This window comes from Trachypithecus francoisi, unplaced genomic scaffold (genome assembly GCF_009764315.1).
Source record: "Trachypithecus francoisi isolate TF-2019V2 unplaced genomic scaffold, Tfra_2.0 Lachesis_group9, whole genome shotgun sequence".
NCBI classification, from domain to species: domain Eukaryota; kingdom Metazoa; phylum Chordata; class Mammalia; order Primates; family Cercopithecidae; genus Trachypithecus; species Trachypithecus francoisi.
In genome coordinates this window covers 6,267,716-6,288,034 of record NW_022681474.1, presented here as the reverse complement: position 1 = coordinate 6,288,034, position 20,319 = coordinate 6,267,716, and the positions used below count along the sequence as shown (strand labels likewise).

General features: G+C 41.3%; 1 protein-coding gene across 10 annotated transcripts in view; it reads left to right on the top strand.

Annotated features, from left to right (window-relative positions):
* Positions 1-20,319, top strand: part of CELF2 (CUGBP Elav-like family member 2) — a 540,282-nt gene that overhangs the window by 113,504 nt on the left and 406,459 nt on the right. For all 10 annotated transcript variants that reach the window (XM_033209735.1, XM_033209726.1, XM_033209725.1 and 7 more), the window contains exon 2: positions 9,477-9,512. In XM_033209735.1, coding sequence (XP_033065626.1) covers positions 9,477-9,512 — 36 coding nt within the window. The remainder of the gene's footprint in view (positions 1-9,476; positions 9,513-20,319) is intronic.

Genomic DNA, 20,319 nt, shown 5'->3' with positions numbered 1-20,319 from the left:
GCATAAGACTTAAAAAAAAATACACTTGTTTTGGTTTGTTTTGGAGAGATATCATTTTGTTCACAAAGCTTTAAAGAAACACAGGCCAGTGCAGTGGTTCATGCCTGTAATCCGAACACTTTGAGAGGCCAAGGTGGGCAGATGATTTGAGTTCATGCGTTTGAGACCAGCCTGGCCAACATAGTGAAACCCCGTCTCTACTAAAAAATACAAAAATTAGCCAGGCATGGTGGCATGCATCTGTAATCTCAGCTAGCTACCTGGGAGGCCAAGGCAAGTGAATCGCTTGAACCTGGGAGGCAGAGGTTGTAGTGAGCTGAGATCGCACCACTGCACTCTAGCCTGGGCTACAGAGTGAGAATCTGTCTCAAAAAAAAAAAAAAGAAAAAAAGAAAAAGATACACAAGTATATATCTCACATGGGCATTGTCTGTTTTTTTTTTATTTTTGCTTTGACTTTTGCTTTTTGTTTCTGGGAGTACAAGTTGGTAAATGAAACTTCATGTGACATTTCTAGGCTCTGAGACTGTCTTCAAGAGCTGGTTACATTTGCAACTGCTAAAGTCTGAATGAGTGACTTTCAATGAGCAGGAATTGTTACTAACAGCCAAGTCAGTGGCTCACGTTATTTAACTGCGGTAGAATTACAGAGCATAAAGTGTATGATGATTAACATGCAACCCCAAGCCTGCATGGGGAACATCCTCATAATGCTACTAGCAGTGTCCAAGACAGGCCTCCTCTTCTTGGGTGGATTTCTGAGTTGCGTCTGAAGAGCACATTTCTGAAAGAAAAGCAAACAGAAGCCCTTCACACTATCTCGAAATGATGGAAGGGATACCAGTGCCATGTGCACACTGGCTTCCCTTGCAGACGCCAGCCAGGACCAGATGGGCTCCTCTGCGGAGGTGATTAAGAGAAACCTTTGGCAGTTTGATTTTCGAGGCATTTGAGCACAAGGGCAGGGACAAAGGCACACACTTGTGGCTCTTTTATAGAAAGAATACTAAAATAATACGAGTAAATTGTGAGCCAAATAAAATCATAGCAAGGACTCTGAACAGGACTCCCCAAGGGAAAATGAAAGATGATCAGGAAGAGGCTGTATGTGTCGGTGATTAGATTCAATGAATCTCAACTGCAGCGATGCCTCTGACAACTCAGACTGCAGACCTGCCTACTAGCAGATGGAAGTGGCTTGTTCTGAGCACCGTGCAGTGCATTCCTGAGTGTTGACTAAGGGATTTGTGCATGGAAGACCGGTTTCCCCATGGCAGCGCCTCTCCGCAAGCCTGGCCCTGGGGCCTGTCCGGACCTCCATCCAGGCAGTGAAATCCCAAGAGTGTATGGAGTGATTTAAAGCGAAACTCCACCTCCTGGACTTTATCTTGGAACCTGAGAGTTGGAGAAAGGTTCGTTCCTATGAACGCAGGCTAGGCAGAAGGAACTTAGAGGAGCGCTCTTGGGAAGCTGTTCTGAAAGCAGAACCACATCTGTGAATGTAGCTGGCTCATATTGCAATCATTTCCACCCAGGAGTAGATCTGAGAGGCTGGCCTCTGTAGTGATGTAAAGTATCTCTTGTCGAACCCTACGGTTTTCTAAGTGATGTGGTAAGTTTATTTAAGGCATTTTGAATGTACAAACATGGGATGCCCATCTTTTCTCTTAAATTACAACAATAGCTAGTATCACCTGCCTCATACAGCAGGTACCCCATAAATCTTGAGAAGAAGAAAGAAATATAGTAGTGCAAAGGAAATAAATGAGCATAAGAAAAGGAGGTGGGGATGGAAGCAGTTGCATTTAATGCAATCACATATTCACAGAGTCACCTCATCAGAGAGGTCTTCCAGGACCACCCTGTATAAAATTACAGCCTCTCACCCCGCTACCTTGCTTCATCCTTCGTAACATATACTATGTAATGTAGGAATCAATATTCATTTGCTTGTTTGGTTTTTGTCTGTCTCCCACTTCTAGAATGTGAAGTTCCTAACAATGGGGCTTTTTTTTTTCTTTTTGAGATGCTCTGTTGCCAGGCTGGAGTGCAGTGGCATGATATTGGCTCACTACAACCTCCACCTCCTGGGTTCAAGCAATTCTCCTGCTTCAGCCTCCCAAGTAGCTGGGACTACAGGTGTGCACCACTATGTCGAGCTAATTTTTGTATTTTTAGTAGAGATGGGGTTTCATCATATTGGCCAGGAGGTTCTCGATCTCTTGACCTTGTGATCTGCCTGCCTTGGCCTCCCAAAGTGCTGGGATTATAGGTGTGCACCACTGCACCCAGCCAATGGGGCTTTTTTTTGTTGCTGTGGTTCATTTGCTGTAGCAGAAGCCAGAAGGGGTGCACGAGTATACGGCATAGATAATGTATCTGTGGCTTATGCATACTCCTCTGTTGTTCACATCCTAATGAAAAGCATGGGCTCCAGAGGCAGGATGCTTGGGCTGTGTTCAAATCCTGACTCTATCTGTCATTGCCTGCACGGCCTTGGGAAGTTACATAACATTTTTTTGTCTCATTTTTCTCATCCTAACCATGGTTTAGTGACAATAACTACTTCGTGAGGCTTTTATAAGGATTAAGTGAGTGGATGCCTGTAAATGGCCTGGAATAGTGGCTTGTGTTAAAGAAGATTCCGGTTGGTGTGAACAGTTACACGAATGTGTGCAATTGTAGATGTCACCGTGTAAGAATAATTACTTGTGTTTGTATACAGATACACACACACACACACACACACACACACATTTTGATGTTTTAATCATGTGAGTGAAAATCAAGAAGGAATAAAAGTAGGAGAGAAGACATAAAGGCCAAAAAGCATGAAAACAGCGATGAATGACTGGAGGGAAAATCAGAGTGAGGGGAAAGAACAGTGTCTTTAGATTTTGTTTAATAGAGAAGAAACTTTTATCTCTAAGGTGTTTGGGATTTTCCAGTGCTAAGCTTTACCACACAAGAAAAAATTAACTGTCCTGAATCAATATATGCCTTTGTAATGATGTCTTTTTTTTTTTTTTTTTTTTTGGAAATGGAGTCTCGCTCTTTTCGCCCAGGCTGGAGAGCAGTGGTGCGATCTCAGCTTACTGCAACCTCTGCCTCCCGGGTTCAAGCAATTCTCCTGCCTCAGCCTCCCAAATGGCTGAGATTACAGGCAGGCACCACTACGTCCAGCTAATTTTTGTATTTTCAGTAGAGATGGGTTTTCACCGTGTTGGCCAGGCTGGTCTCGAACTCCTGACCTCAGGTGATCCACCCGCCTCAGGCCACCAAAGTGTTGTGATTACAGGTGTGAACCACCGCACCCGGCCTGTAATGATTCTTTAACCTAAGTTCTTGTTTATGTTTTATTTGAAAATGGATCCAAATTAAAAATGTCCACTGTTTGCCTCAAGCTGACAAAAGAGAGAAAGAGCGAAGCAGAGAAGGAGAGAGATAAAGAGAGAAAGAGAGGGAGGGAAGGAGGGGAGGAAGGAGGGAGGGAGGGAAGGAAGGAAGGGAGGGAGGGAGGATGGAAGGAAAAAGGGAAGGGGAAGGGAGGGGAGGGGAAAAATCTGCTTGGTTGTAATACTTTCACTCTTAATTACAATAAAGAAAACCTCACACCTACAACTAGAACATTAAATCATTTGTAGGACAGACAATAAAAATAAAATCTATTTTACCTTTTTTTTTAAAAAAAGGTCTCTGTACTTTTAGGGGAAAAAATTAAAGATACCATTGCAGAAAAACGTTCCAGGTCTTAAAAATATTTATCTTGCTGACACACAATTAGCATGGGGACTCATGTCTTCTGTTTTACAGTTGTCAGCTAATTTTGGAAACTGGCAGCTGCACAGAAATAGATGGTGTGCTCTTGCTTCAACACTTCCTAAAAAAAGAACTGTTCGCATAGTTCAGGAACGGGGAAGGACAGGAGATGACGAGGGAATGTTACTGCAGACAGCTGATAAAAGCTGGCATCACACTATGCACTGATGAATACTCTACATATTTAAAATTAAATGATTTTTTTAAGGAATGCTAAATAATCTACCAAAACTGTGTCAGACACAGGGGACACTTGTCTGCTATCTTTTCTGGGAATTTTTCCCTTCAATAAAACTGAATTTATGCTGCAACTTCAAACTTGCGGAGAGCTTTCCTGTTGGTTCAGGCTGATGATCACATCAATGATGGTGTGGTGTTACTTTGACATCTGGGACACAGAGACCCTGAAGAGGTCAAATGACTTGCCCAAGGATACACAACTTATCAGAACCAGCACCTCCCATCACCTCAGTCTACTTCTTAGTTGCTGGGACAGTTCTTTTTCTCTGAACATATAATTGCACTTTGTAGTTTTTTGCATCCTTGTTTTCATTCAATTTTTAGTGATCTGAGCCAGGCGTGATAGCTCACACCTCTCATCCCAGCACTTTGGGAGGCTGAGGCGGGTGGATCACCTCAGGTCAAGAGTTGGAGACCAGCCTGACCAACATGGTGAAACCGTGTCTCTACGAAAAAATACAAAAAAAATTAGCAGAGTGTGGTGGCACATGCCTGTAATCGCAGCTACTCGGGAGACTGAGGCAAGAGAAATGCTTGATCCTGGGAGGCGGAGGTTGCAGTGAGCCAAGATCACGCCATTGCACTCTAGCCTGGGTGACAGGGTGAGACTTCATTTAAAAAATAAATAAATAAATAAAAGACTTTTTCGTGTTCTGCTTTTCACTTGAAATCAGATTATCTTCGTAATGATCACTAAGGAAAGGAAATTAGTACAATTAAACTCCAAATACTGCTATAACTATATCAGGCATTTTTTGAAAATGAACTTAAGAGAGTAGAATTACCAGCCAGTAGAAAATGTCTATTACACTCATATTTATTGAGTGTTTGGTGTGTGCCAGGCACTGAGTATTCAAAATTATATACGAGATGTGATCTTTGACTTAGAGTAGCCTTTTCTGTTGTTGTTTTTGACATAAGATCTTGCTCTGTCACCCAGGCTGGAGAGCAGTAGAAGGAACATAGCTCACTGCAACCGTGAGCCCCTGGGCTGAAGTCCTTCTCCCACCTCAGCCTCCAACGTAGCTAGGATTATAGGTGCATGTTACCATGCCCACCTCATCTGTTTTGTTTTTTGTTTGTTTGTTTGTAGGAATGGGGTCTTGCTGTGTGGCCTAGACTGGTTTTGTACTCCTAGGCTCAAGCAATCCTCCTACCTCAGCCTCCCAAAGTGCTGGGATTATAGGCGTACCCGGCCCTTAGGGGAGTTTTCAATAGTAGAAAAATGAAACATATTCATTACTTGGTACCTTATACAGTTACAGTTTCTTTCACTGGAATGTAAACACTTGGCAAGAAGGATCAGGATCTAAATTCATCTTAGTGCCTCTCAAAACATCCAGCATCGCCTGGGCTGAACGTAGATTACGTGCTAATGAATATGTTGCATGAATAAACATCAGTCAGCAAATAAAGATGATTTACACTTAGGAAGCAATGCTAATAATGGACATTGTGCCTATAAAAGTTCAATGAAGAATGCATGGTCTTTACGTCACCTGCTTTAAATCCCCTCAACTGACTTATGACAGCATAATCTAGAAGAAGCATGGGATATTCTGCTCAATTTATTCCGCTCAAGGGTTTCTTTACAAAAGGTATAAATTCATGAAAACATGTGACTAATTCAGATGACTGTTTAACAGGAGTAAACAGATAAAAACAAATAAATGGTCACCTGAAAAGCTCCAGTGTTTGTCGATTTGCTGATCTAAAGAAGGGTGACTGGATGACGAGTCCTAGCTACATTACTGCAGACAGATACAGTGGGGTTTTTTCTTTGTTTTGTCTTGTTAACTCTTAGAGCTACATGCGCCAATGAAGTCATCAGGTTTTCAGTAATCATGGACATCAAGTAATATCTGTAACTCTCGTGTAAGTTTTTAGCACATGACTGTGTAAGGCATAGTTTTCTCCTGCTGGAACTTAATACGTGATGAACATGACTTTCCCCTAGCATCTGTCTTTTGCTTTCAAGGTAGGGCCAACACCTTTGTCTTTGAATGTGTGCTTCACTGAATAAAGTTCTGCGTTGTCTTTTGTGCATAAATCCACCCATACTCCACTATTTGGAATTTCATTTTTTTGTTGTTGTTGTTTAGAGACAGAGTTTTGCTCAGTTGTCCAGAGTGGAATGCAGTGGCACTATCACTGCTTACTGCAACCTTTGCCTCCCTGGTTCAAACAATTCTCCTGCCTCAGCCTCCCAAATAGCTGGGATTACAGGCGCCTACCACCACACCTGGCTAATTTTTGTATTTTTAGTAGAGATGGGGTTTGACCATACTGGTCAGGCTGGTCTTGGACTCCCGGCCTCAAGTGATCCACCCGCCTCAGCCTCCCAAAGTGCTGGGATTATAGTCATGAGCCACTGCACCTGGACTGGAATTTCCTTCTTCTTCTTTTTTTTTTTTTTTTTTAAGGAAAAAGAACTTCGAGACATTTGTATCTAATTCAACATCAGTTTTTCTTAAGCGACTTGTCATGTTTTATCTTTTCAAAGTTTCCAACTTAGTTTTTACAGAAACAAGAATTTTTCCACACTTGTATTTCATCAATTTTAAATCATGCTTAATTAAATTTAAACATTACAGTGATTACCAGTACCATAAGCGGGTTGGGGAACGAACACAACATACTCTTGCTAAGCTTGGAGACTTAAGCAGCTGGAGCCAAAGGAAAGGAGGTGCTCTTAGGAGGCTTCAGCCTCTGTGTTTTCCCATGCGAGTAAAGGATGTTGGTCAATCAAGCAAGCTTTGGAAACAGAGGTCAATTGTGGACATTTCTATTGCAGTGGATTGTTGTTTTGTTTTGTTTTGTTTTTAAGAGAGAATGTCACTCTGTTGCCCAGATGGAGTGGAGTGGTGTGGCACAATCATGACTCACTATAGCCTTGACCTCTTGGGCCCAAGCAGTCCTCCCGCTTCAGCCTCCCAAGTAGCTAGGATTACAAGCAGGCACCATGATACCCAGCTAATTTTTTAAATGTTTGGTAGAGACAGGGTCTCACTGTGTTGCCCTGGCTGGTCTCAAACTCCTGGGCTCAAGCCATCCTCCTGCCTCAGCCTCCCAAAGTGCTAGGATCACAGGTATAAGCCGCTGTGCTTGACCTTACTGCAGTGGTCTCAGTTGATGACAGCTTTGTCACCAGAGGACATTTAGCATTGTCTGAGGACATGTTTGGGAGTTACAATGGGGCGGGTGGGGAGTGGTACTACCAGCATCAGTGGGTAGATGACAGGGGTGCTATTAAACATTTCTCAATGTCCAAGGTAAAACAATGTCCAAAACAAAAGATTATCTAGCTCAAAATAATGTCAAGGTTGAGAAATGCTGCTCCACTGTGATTTAAATGGATTTATTATAATGTATGAACAACATCGTTTTAAAAGATACCAGGGGACTCATCATATTAAAATATGTATAGTCTGGAAAGCAAAAATAAAAAGTTAAAAGATTAGACTAAAAGAAATTTAGTTGTATCTTAACTCTGTGCTGTTAGTGTTACTATGATCAAGCTGTAAACATGAATCTCACCCTCAAGGTCAATGAGGCCAGAAAAGTTCATTCATTCCTGATAGGATTAATAAATATTTATTGAGTATATATGTTGGTCTCAAATGACAGAAAGATAAAGGATAAAACAAACGTTTAAAAGATACTTCTGTTGTAATAAATGTCCTAAGGGAAGGCTAAAGGGAGGGTTGTTTTTTAGCTGGGGTATCCACAATTCCAGATTGTTTGGAAAGAAAAATTTTTTATGTAGACACTAAATTCTTCAAAGAGATGAACGTGTGTGACCTTTCAGTGGCATAGTGGACAATGCCTTCAACTCTGGTTTTGCTGAAGGAATGAAAACTTTCTCCCCAAAGCCGATTTTTATAGCAATAAAACCTGATTGTTTAATATGATTACTTAGGAAATAATATTTTTATAGAAACTAAACTTATTCATTTCTTAAGGAAGTATGGCTCTGTGGGAACCACCACTTCTCCAAAGTACCCAGGTGTTTTCACAGGGAGTAAATAGGAAGAGCGAGTTCTAATAGCTGGGAGGGTCAGGGAATGTCCTTTGTTGAGAAGGAAGTCCTTTGTTTGAATTGACACAGTAGGAAAAGAAAATGTTCATTTAAAGCTGAGGCTCTTAACCAGGATTGACACATTAGATTCAGGAGGCTGATGAACCATCTGCAAGTGTGTACCACAGTGTGTGTGTATGTATGTATTGTTATTTTCTCTATATAAGGTGTTTGTATCTTTCATGAGATTCTTAAAGGAGTTATATGACACTAAGGAGATTTTACACCATTGTTGCTAAGAATTACACCTTTAATCCTTTGGTCTAAAGTTGAGCCCTTGTCTCTTTTCAAAGGAGTTCAACATAAAGCCTCTATCTCCTCCTTCTACTCATTGTTCCCTTCTCTTTCCACAAATACATTTCTGATTGAAAGAAAAGAGATGGGCTGGGTGCGGTGGTTCAAATCCCAGCACTTTGGTAGGCTGTCAGATCACTTGAGGTCAGGAGCTCAAGACTAGCCTGGCCAACATGGAGAAACCCCATCTCTACTAAAAATACAAAAGTTAGTTGGACATGGTGGCACACACCTGTAATCCCAGCTACTGAGGAGGCTGAGGCATGAGAATCACTGGAACCCAGGAGGCAGAGGTTGCAGTGAGCCGAGATCACGCCAGTGTACTGCAGCCTGGGCAACAGAGAGAGACACTGTCTGGAAAATAAAAAGAGAAAACGAAAGACAAGAGATGGCAATTAGGACAAAGTTAGTTCTGAAATTTGTCCCTGGTCATTTTTATTAATATGCTATAGAGTCTTTCTTTAGTGACTTTTCTTTTGTGCCATTTGAATTATAGTATCTACCTTCAACAGTCCCCAATGGTAGAACTTTATAACAAAGAAATGAAAAACAGCAATTTGCTGCTAAAAGAATTCCATTTTGTGCTGTCCGTGTTCCTTCATAAGCTTTGGGTGACAGAGGTCAACATGAAGCAACATCCCAAAAGGAATACGTTTCTCAGAGATTCTTGGAGAGAGATCATGGGTGCTTTGTTTAACATGTAAATGTCTACAAGGTGGTTTGGGATTTGTTTCTCCTTCTATTATCCTTCTGAATGTTGTACATTTTTACATTTTAATGTTTTGAACTCAGTTGCATTCAACTACCAGAAAGTAGAGGAAGATATTTTGCACGTGTATAAAATTTCCATTGAAAGTAACCATTGGAATGATTAATGGGAATTAACCAGAAATGCAATTAGTCAATTTTAACTTTCTAACCACCTGCATGTATGGTATCTTCTTTATACCTGGTACCATAATACTTATTATGTGATTAAATATATTTTTGTAATTCACCAAAATGAACTGAATCACGCTTAATCTTCTTTTTCTCCTTCCTGCAGAGAGACGGCCACAGAGTTAGCTGGGAGTCTACCAAGGTGAGCACGCTGGCTTTACTTATTCTATGCCTGATTTCTTATAACCACAAAGAGAAGTACTGTGCCATGTCCTCTGTAAGAGGTCTTCTCATTTTGTCTTCCTTGTGTCAGATTTTGATACCTCATACATCACTATGTAAATACCAAAAATTATGCATGAGTCACAAATACATGATGTAACCAAGAAGTAATGAGGCTCATGTTCATAAATGACTTAGAGAGATTATTCATATTCCTTTGAAGTCATATAGTATATTTGGAGATGTATATATGAGCTAGATATGCCATAGAAATCATAAACATGCTGCTTCCTTTATTATGCTCACGGGAATTGGCAATCGAAAAACATATTGAATTGATTTTTTATTCAATATATTCATTACTGTTACTGTGTTCGGGGACTTAGAGATTTATGAAAGAATCCCGAGCTTCCCCTGAAGAGCTCACATCATAGTATTGATGGCATAAGTGCGGTGGAATTCTCATTGTCATCGAAATAAATACTTAGTAATATTATATCATAGAAAGAAATTAATATGCAATTGATCAATGTGTTTTATATGTAATGTATTAATGTGGTTTATATGTTTTTGATATTTATGTCAATAATTACTCAAGACATGATTAACAGAATGCAAGCTCTAGATAACTAGCCATCAAGGATGATTACCAGCATTTAATGGAAGAGAGGGAGAAATAGAGAAAAGAAGGAAGGAAAGAGGAAGGGAGGACAGGAGAGGAGATGGGAGTAAGACTGGGAAGACAGGAAGAAAGGACGAAGGAAGAGAGGAAGGGAGGGAGAGGGGATGGGAGAGGGAAGACTTGGGAGGGAAGAAGAAAGGAAGAAAGGGAGGGAGGGAGGGAGGGAGAGAGGAACGGGCAATAATTTAAGAGGTATTTTACTGGGCATTGCATGTATCTAGAATCTCTCCTGAGCACCAAGGATCATGCCTTTGTTTGTTGTTGTTGTTGTTGTTGTTGTTGTTGTTGTTATTTTTTGAGACACAATCTCGCTCTGTCACCCAGGCTGGTGTGCAGTGGTGCAGTCTCAACTCACTGCAACCCCCGCCTCCCAGGTTCAAGTGATTCTCCTGCCTCAGCCTTCTGGGTAGCTGGGATTACAGGAGACTGCCACCGCACCTGGCTAATTTTTGTACTTTTAGTAGAGATGGGGTTTTGCCATGTTGACCAGGCTGGTCTCATTCCTGACCTCAGGTGATCCACCTGTCTTAGCCTCCCAAAATGCTAGGATTACAGGCATGAACCACTGTGCCCAGCCAGGTGTTTCTCTGTTTTTTGTTTGTTTTTGTTTGTTTGTTTTAGCTGGAGTCTCCTTCTGTCACCCAGGCTGGAGCACAGTGGCATGATCTTGGCTCACTGCAAATTCCGCCGCTGGGTTCAAGCGATTCTCCTGCCTTAGCCTCCTGAATAGCTGGGATTACAGGCGTGCACCACCACGCCTGGCTAATTTTTGTATTTTTAGTAGAGATGGGGTTTCACCATGTTGGCCAGCTGGTCTCAAACTCCTGACCTCAGGTAATCCACCTGCTTCGGCCTCCCAAAGTGCTGGGATTACAAGTGTGAGCCACCGTGCCCAGCCAGGTCGGATGTTTCTTAAAGAGAGGAGAAACTTACTCATCTACATGCGTACAAGACATCAGGAGAGGGGGGAAGGAGGTGGAGTCCTTGAGAAGCAAGAGGGCACGGGATCCAGGGCACAGACAGGATTAGCCTGAGAGGAGAGCTCAGGCTTCCATCTGAACAAGGATGGAAGCAGGAAAGGGCTGCGTGGATTCAGAGTGGTGTGTGGGACTGGGGCCTCAGGGAGTCTTAGACCTTCTACCTAAGCATGGATGGGATTACAGGCGTGAGCCCCCGCGCCTGTCTCGCGCTTTAGTTTTTGAAGGTACTCGATAATCATGCGTGAATGTATTAATATGCCCTAGGATATTGCCTAGAAACTGTTGGAAGTAGAAATCGAGAGAATCTCAAGAACACGAAAAGCAGAGTGAGCACAGTGTTGTCATGAACAGCGCTGGAGAACAGGGGAAAGTACAAATTGTTGCCATCTGTTACCGGAGATAAGCACATTTGGTTGCTTTTTTTATGTAAAGAAAATCTTTGCTTATAGGATCATGATTAATATTGCCAAAAAAAACTGTTTACTGTGATCCAAATATTTAAATTACTGTATGTCTTCATTCTTTGGATAACGTCCCAAAGAAACATTTCCATGGTGTGCCAGTTTTCAGGGTTAAAACTGTCCGAGTGTTCTGGTCTGTGTCTCCCTGCTGAGTTTGTTTGTCTTTGTGCTTTCACTCTGGAAAAAGTCCACCCTGAAGACCTGAGCATCCCATCATGTGTGGGGAGAGAGAGTGTTGTGTGTCTACCCACGTTTGTGCTGAGGAAGTTAATCCTGAAATAATGGAATGAGGAATGACTTCCAAACTTTTGTAGAGCAGCTAAGGAGTGGACCACCTCTGTGTTGTCAGAAGAGACCCACTCCATGCTATAATCACACAGATGAAAATTACTCAGATGTCTGAGAAATCACCGTCAACACCCAGAATTCTATTAAGTAGCGCTGTATTTTGAATACCAAGCAGCAATGCGTTTATTCCCCAGGAACGATCTTTTGTAGCTGGTTTATTACTCAAGGGAGAGGCTGCTCTCTCCTTAAGTTTGGTGGGTGGTATTTTGGTAATGAGCCTACTTATTTTTCTTCAGGAATTTTTGTTATTCTAATGTCGAGTCATGTAGAAAATAAACAACATGCCAACATGCCCATTCTAACTGCAATTTGCAGTCACCGCACTGCCTGGCAATAAAGAAGTGAGAAATATACGTCAGTGATTTCGCAACCGTGCTTCTAATATACAGCTTCAAGTATTCTTTTGACTTCTCCAGGGGCAGTTTGAGATGCAGCCATTGATAGGTATTTCCCTTCCCCACATTAACATGAAATAATGTGATTATTTGATGATGAATCCTTCCCTTGCGTCCAGATTATTTCTTTTGCTAGTGTTTGTTTGTTTGTACAGTCTCGTAGAATTCCATCAGTTGTTTCAGCTTTCAGCCTTTTTTCAGATTTCTTCAGCCTGTCACAAGGAAAGTACAAATTAGCCCCGAAATACCTCGGTGCTGTGGAAAACAAGGCACCTGTAGTTATTTTGTGTGTTTGTAGGCTAATGATTAGTGGAACATGACACTTTGAGTTTTTTCTGCATTTAGTCATAAAAGTGCGCTTACGCTGTGACGTCTAGGAAAAATGGAAAATTGCAACTCAGGCAACGGCTAACTAGTGATATGTGGCTGTGAAGGAAGACGGTGGCATTTGAGAACAGTTTTATGGTTTGGTTTTCATTGTCCATGACTGTCTTGAAATGTTCTGAAAGGCCATTTACACTGGTTGCATAAGGGTGGAGTATTTCCACTATCATTACCTTACATGGTACTAATTTAGAGTACCCTGGCCACTGGTGGATAATATTCTGTGAAAATGTGCACATCCTGTAGCAGTGGATTGCGTCTGGGTAGTTAAAAATGCTTTGAAGTCTAAATGAGATATGTGCCCAAGGTGCTTGAACAGGCACTAGGTTTGTTTTTCATTACTAATGATAACCTAAATGTGTTTTTGAATTCTTGCCATTGCTGAAATTAAAGCCTGGTAGTAATAAGTCACCAGAAAAAAATTGGATTATATGAGCAACATGCACTAAGCATTGTAATTATATTATAAATATTAAAACCAATGATCTTGTCAGGATTAAAACAAACACTTAAACTGGCTACATGTACTATTCATGCCGATCTCTTTATCTTGAAGTGTCCTGGAAACGGGATGTATGGAACCATTTCTTGAACTGTGAAAACAATCATTTTCAATCTTATAAATGACTCCTTGCTTTTATTTTTGCTTGTAGCAAAGGACAATTTAGCAATCTGAGCAATTGTTTTCCCCATTACAATCATGTTTTTCAAGATCTGGTTTTTAGGATGAAGACAGTTGCGTTTCAGTAGATGTGTTTTAATTAAATCGTGGTGAAACCCAACGTGTTCAAATGGAATGAGGTTTCAATGTAAATGCCTATAAAGAGAGAAAATTTTATTTTGGATAGCAGAGTAAATATATAAACAAGGTTTATATCAACAGAGGTTGATATAACAGAGGTTTTACTGTTTTACTGTGAGCTGCTGTTTTTGGTAAAAAGGGAGCATTTTAATTCCTTGTTAACAGAGTCTACTGTTATTCAACATAAACTAAACAGTTTAGAAAATGAAGGGATATAACAGACCTTAACAGAAGTATCTTAAGTACTGCAGTAGAGATTCACATGCTGATTCTTATACACAACACCAAAAAGTCAGGATGTTCTCTGAGGACCATGAAGTATTCGTCAATGAAGCTTAAAATAATTCGGAATATAAATCAGATGTCATCTTGTACTAGATTTTAGTATAAACCAGTGAAAGCAGGGGCCAAAAGTTAAAGTAAAGTTACGAAAGAAAAATTTAGACTTTTCCCTTGTATATTAATCCAGTAACTTGATCTCTTTTTTTGCCTTCTGTGAGGCGGTTAGGAAACAATTCAATCTAAGCAATTGGGGAGCCCCCAATACCTAGAACACTGGCGTATACCATAGGATCACTGTTTGAGAGCCTCTACCAAGAAGACAGAACTGCCTGGTTTGCATGACTGTCAGAGACAAAAGCCATTATACTGTCGTTTTGCATGAGAAATTCTGGTCTTAAGTCATAGATCTTTGTTATCTGAAATTTGAACTGAACAGTTCCCGTTTAATGGACAGGCGAGACTTACCTCTCCAGTTGACCATATATTTCTCAGTCATGGATGTGACAGATCAGGGAGCAATAGGCAGAAACAGTGGAAGCAAAGAGAATTCAGATCATCTCTGAGAGCTCACCTTTCTACATGGAGGGCTTTGATAGGTAACAAGACCTCCTATTTCTCGCTGTCCTCGGTACACAGTGCCATCTTCTGAAAGACTTTCAGAAATTGGGAGATAAATACGCTGGTACTTCCAGGCCAACCTCTAGAGTCATCTAGAGTCGATGGATGGATACTTCCTGTCTTCTTTATAATCCCTAAGAAACAGCAGCTCCCCCAGCTCTCCTGGGGCCCATGCCTGGCACTGTTCCGTATTGACATAGTTCGTCCTCTATCGTTAATTCAACCAAGATACAGCATGCAGTAAGTATATGCCAAGCATGGTTGTAGGCTTAGCATATACTTAGTACGTGCTGTACCTTGGTTGTGAGAGAAAACAGACAGGACACCATCTCTTCTCTGAAGTGGTTCAGTGGCATGAAGAAGGTAGCGATCATCCCAGTGCTATGGGGAAGGGTTTAACCCATAAAGAACTAGGAAAACATCAAAGCAAACAAAAAACCCAAAGGATTTCAGCAGCGAGATGGGCTAGTTCTGATCAGAGGCAGTAAGGACAGCATCCTGAACCAACCTTCTGAGCAGGACTGGAGTGGGTAGGTCAGAGTGGGTGAGCACAGGTCAGGGGATAGCCCATGGAGTCCCCAGACCTTGCCACCCTCCAAACCCTCTTCTTTCAGATTCACTACCTGGCTCACAATACTAAACAAACACACTGGCTTACGTGGCTGGTTTCCATACCTTTCACAACCCAACTTTCTCCTCCCAGTGCCCAACCATCACATGGTACCCAGACTCTGTGATCACAGCTGCAGGTGGTGAGGTGTGCTGTCTCTTCCTCCCTGCCCCAGCCCCTACTTCCTCACCTTTTCTAATGCATCTACCACTCATAGTCTGTGCTGCACAAACCTTTCTCTTACAATGTCCTTCTTTATTATTTTCCTCAGGTTGAATCCATTGAAAAGACTCTGTAGTTATAGCAGGCTAAAAATGCAGGTTGAGTTTGTAGCTGTGGTTCAAGAGGTCAGAGAAGGCCCAGGGCGAATTCAGAGCCTCATTGGTCTGAAGGTGTCCCCCAGAATTCATGTGCTGAAAGCCTAATCCTCAATGTAACTCTGGGGTGGTGGGAATGAATGGGAGGTGGTGAGGTCATGAGGGCTCTGAATGGGAGGTGGTGAGGTCATGAGGGCTCTGACGTCATGAGCAGATCAATGCCACTGTGAAAAGGGCTTGTAGGGGCAGATTCACTCCCTTTATCACTCTTCTGCCACGTGAGGACCCAATGTTTGTCTTCTCTTGCTCTTCTGCCATCTGCCATGTGGGGACACCGTAAGAAGACTCACACCGATGTTGGTGTTTTGAGCTTGGACTTCCCAGCCTCCAGAACTGTGAGAAATGAATCTGTGTTCTTTGTCAATTACTCAGTCTGTGTGATTCTGTTATAACAGCACAAAATGGACTACAGCCAGCACCCTGGTATACCGTCTGCCATCTTCATCATGTTGATAACGTGCACCTCATGCTCACAGCAACTCCAGCCATCACATGGGGACCACGTCCAACTTCTTCCATGGGACTGTTTTTTAGGGGAGGAATCCCTTTTCCATGCCTGATCCCTTAGGGAGGGGACATTGGATTTCTGGGATTCTCAGCCTTTGTAATGGAAGGCCTGTTCTGTCAGCAAGGAGAAAGGTAGGAGTCAGGGTAAGGGGAGAATCGATTGTAAGTGCTTAAAGAATGGCATCCATGTCAGGTAGGTGCTCTTCTTCTCCGTCTGGGTAAACCCAATAGCCATTTAGCTGTGATCCTATTTAGCCCCTCAGCCGCATTCAACCTAGGGACGACTTCCTCCTCCATGAAGTGCTCTCTTCATTGTAGAGACATCAAGCCCTCCAGGTTTCCCTCCTCTCTCGCTGGCCATTCTCCATCAGTCTTCTGTTATTCCTTGCCAGCTTGACTGGCCTCTGCAGGTTGAGGTGTGCCAGGGTGCCCTGGGCATTGCTCTGTTCCCCTGTGGGAAGGGAGTGGACAGAGATTTCATCTAGCTCCGTGATTTTAAAGATCATCTTTATGCAGATGGTTCTCATTTGTAGATCTCTAGCCCTGACTTCTTCCTTGAGCTTCAAAGCTGAATACCCAGCTGCGAATGTGACTCTCTACTTGGAAGCGTAACCTTAAACTTGATGTGGCTGGAAAAGAACTCTTGAACCCTACTTCAGCCCACCTTATCATCATATACCCAACACTCAAAGGAGAACCTAGGGACATTTAAAAAAATAAACAAACACCACCTTTTTCTGTTTTCAGACTTAGCAGATAACTTGTTAGCTCAGCTTCCAAAATGTATCTTTATTTATTTATTTTTTTTGAAATGGGTCTCACTCTGTTGCCCAGATGAAAGTTCAGTAGCATGATCATAGCACACTGCAGCCTCCAACTCCTGGGCTCAAGTGATCATCCTGCCTCAGACTCCCAAGTAGCTGGGACCACAGGTGCACATCACCACACTGGGCTAATTTTGAACATTTTTTGTGGAGATGCAGTCTTGGTATGTTACCCAAGCTGGTCTCAAACTCTGGGCCTCAAGCAGCTCTCCCATCTTGGCCTCCTAAAATGCTGGGATTACAGGCATGGGGTACCATGCCCAGCCTAAAATTTATCTTCAATTTGTCTACTTTCTCTATCTCTTTCCAAGCTACTGTAAACTCCCACCTGAACTGTTAAACGGCCTTCCAAATGGTCCTTCCCACTTCCTCTTTTGCAATTCATTCTCTACATAGAAGTCCAAATGATCTCTGAAAAGTCATCCATCAAAATATTGTTTTTTTCATAAAATCATGTAAGAGTTTCCTATTGCTTAGAATAAAATCAGCACAATGTACTTTGGTTCCAAGGGCTGCTTTTATCTACCTCTGCAGCCTCATTGCCTGCTACTTTCTTTCTCATTTACTTTGCTTCTGACACACTGGCCTTTCTCCCCACTTACTTCCACAGAAAATTCTCCTTTCACCACCCTATGAAGTAACCCCCCAATACACTTCTTGTCATATTTATTGTCATCTGTTTTTATTCATTGATTTATATATGATCTGTTCCCTTCCCCTTAGCTCCAGAACAATGTTTCCCTTGCCTGTCTGGTTTATTCCTGTATTTGTAGGCCCCTGAACAGAACTGGCAGTCAATAAATGTTTTGAATGACTGTATGAGCCTCCATTCCAGAGATAAGAAAACTGACATCTGTTCTCCTAGACTTTGCACGTGTTCTTCCTTCTATTTCGAAGTGCTGTGTCATCTCTCTGCTCTTTTTCTCCCCTATCAAATTCTCTACCACTTTTTCTTCTAGATCCAGATTTCTTCTAGATCCAGCCATAACATCTATTTATGTGTTGTCTGTACCATTTTTGTGCTATAACATCACAGTTGAGTGGTTATGGCAGAGATGGTATAGCCCCCAAACTGAAAATATTTACTGTTTACTTTTATAGAAAGATTTGCTGACCACTGTTCTAGACACATCCTAGGTTTCTTTGATACCTTCTCTGCCCTGAAGAGTTTTATGTTCCTTCTGTTGGTTCCCAAAGACCCCAGTTTTAGCCCCATCCTACCATCTGTGTCACCCAATAATGTAATTGACTAGAGGACTTTTACACCTTCTCCACTAAGTAGGAAACACACTAAAACCTTATTACTATTCATTTTTTGTCCCCAGTGCCTAGCAGTGCCTGGAACATAGTAGGCACTGAATAAATATTTGCATAAGTGTTTGACCATCTGAATAGATGTTTAAATGAATTAATAAGTGTTTGAGTGGATTAATAAATGTTTGAATCAATGAATAAATGTTTGAATTAGGAAAGGAGGGAGGAAGGATTGAGGAAACCTTCTCCTAAAGAACCAGGGGTAGACAAGATGTATGATTTCTGCCTTCTCTCACCCTTCTCACTCTTCTCACTGCTCCGTAGATTTTTGCACCTGGAAAAATTCATCTAATTGGCTGGAAAGCTATTAACCTAAATCCGGTTGTTGCCAAGCTGCACAGAGGTGTTGCTTTCGAGGCCATGTTAACCTGGAGGCTAAGAGGTCAGGCTTTGGGCTCAGAAATACTTGAATCTTGTGTCTGCCATTTCTTAATCATGTGAACTTAAACAAGTTATTATAGTTATTCTCTCTGCCTCAGTTTTTCATTTATAACATTGGAAGGATTATAATACCCATCTCATAGTATCACTGTGTGGAGATAACCCATGTAAAGTATTTAGCTCAATGCCTGCCACATAGCAATCAATACATGGTAGCTGTTATCTCAGTTTGCTGAAAGAGAGGATTATGCTAATTATTTTACCAGTGCTTAGGTGTGTTCAAATCTAAGAAAAGATACTGTATTACATTATAAGGAGCAGCCCAGCAAAGTGATGCAATGCATATGATCTAGAGCCAAACTCCGGCTTATGTTAAAATCCCAGTTCAGCCACTTACTTGGTCTTTGACCTTGTGCAAGTTTCTTCGCCTCTGTCTGCCTCAGTTTCTTCATCTGTAAAATGGGTAATCATAGGGTCAGCTGTTCTGAGAAGTAAGTGACATGATACATGTAAAGTGCTTAAAACAGTGTTTGCTGTTTATCTTATTATAAGGAAATTAAAGTTACCTGTTAGTTGAAATTTGAGGTGGAGATGAGAGTGCATCAAGCCATCGGGCATATAACCCTGTAATTCAGATTTTAATTATGCAGTGCCTAGATTGTTGCCTTGCTATGAGTTATTGTTGATGATTTAAAAGAGAATACCCAAAGCATTAAATGTAAAAGTCCCCTGACCTTGCTGTAAAACATGAAAATAACAATCGCTTAAAGGAAGTATATATGCAAATACTGCCCACCTATCACGGGCAGTTCCATCGCAAATGTGCTGTTCATTAATTCTCCAAATTCTTTACAGATGCATATAAGAATCCGTAGTGAGTGAATTAAATTACACTTGTTTTGTAATATAGTGCTCTGGTGTGTAACAGACTATCAAAGGAATGATCTTTACGAGGAAAACTTTAGAATATTGTTAAGTTACTCGCTGTGTGACCTATTTAGACTTCTCAGATTCTTCTTGTGGTAGACTGCATAATTAAATTTTAAATGGAACATGATAAAGAAATTATACTGGTGATCTCCAGAGATTCGGCTACCCTATTTGGCTCTTTATAAGAGTATAGCAAAGACATACTTTAAAAATTAATAAAGGCCTGCCCTAATTTTTTTTTCCTTTTAGATTTTCCTTATCTGCTCTGTAATTCAAAGCTATGTTGCATGATCCACAAGTGTTTCCTGAAATAAATGATCAAAATAAAAATTCTTAAAAGCACATTTATCCCAATTTGAGAATTCCATTATTTGTGCATGAGAGCTTTTGTGCAGCAGTGGAGCTTCTTTAAGATAAAACCTGCCATTTTCTGGATTTGTCACCATAGAGAACTGGAGATTTATTCATTCTGTTTGTGGAGGCATTCATATCTTCGGAGTTTATAGAGCAAAGGGGTAGAAAATAGCTTCCATGGAAGATACAGTTTTGCGGTTAGAATTCTTCATTTGCTACCTAAATGTTACTGGTCCCTTGGTTGAATAATTGTTTTCCATAACCTTTTGCTATTCATTTTCTTCTGTATTTAAGGGGGCATTTCCAAGATATAATAACATTCTATATTAAACACAATATTCTCCTCTTTAATAACTTTTGTAACATAAAGCACACCCATGTTAGTTTAAAAGCCTTTCTTTTTCCTCTAAAGGATTTCAGATTTTGCTGTCCAATGAGCTTTGACAAAAACAAAACAGGTTGGAGAGTTTCTGTGCCTGCCCAAGGTTGATTTGCTTTTTATACCTTCTTAAATATTGGCTTCCACTGATGTTTGGGA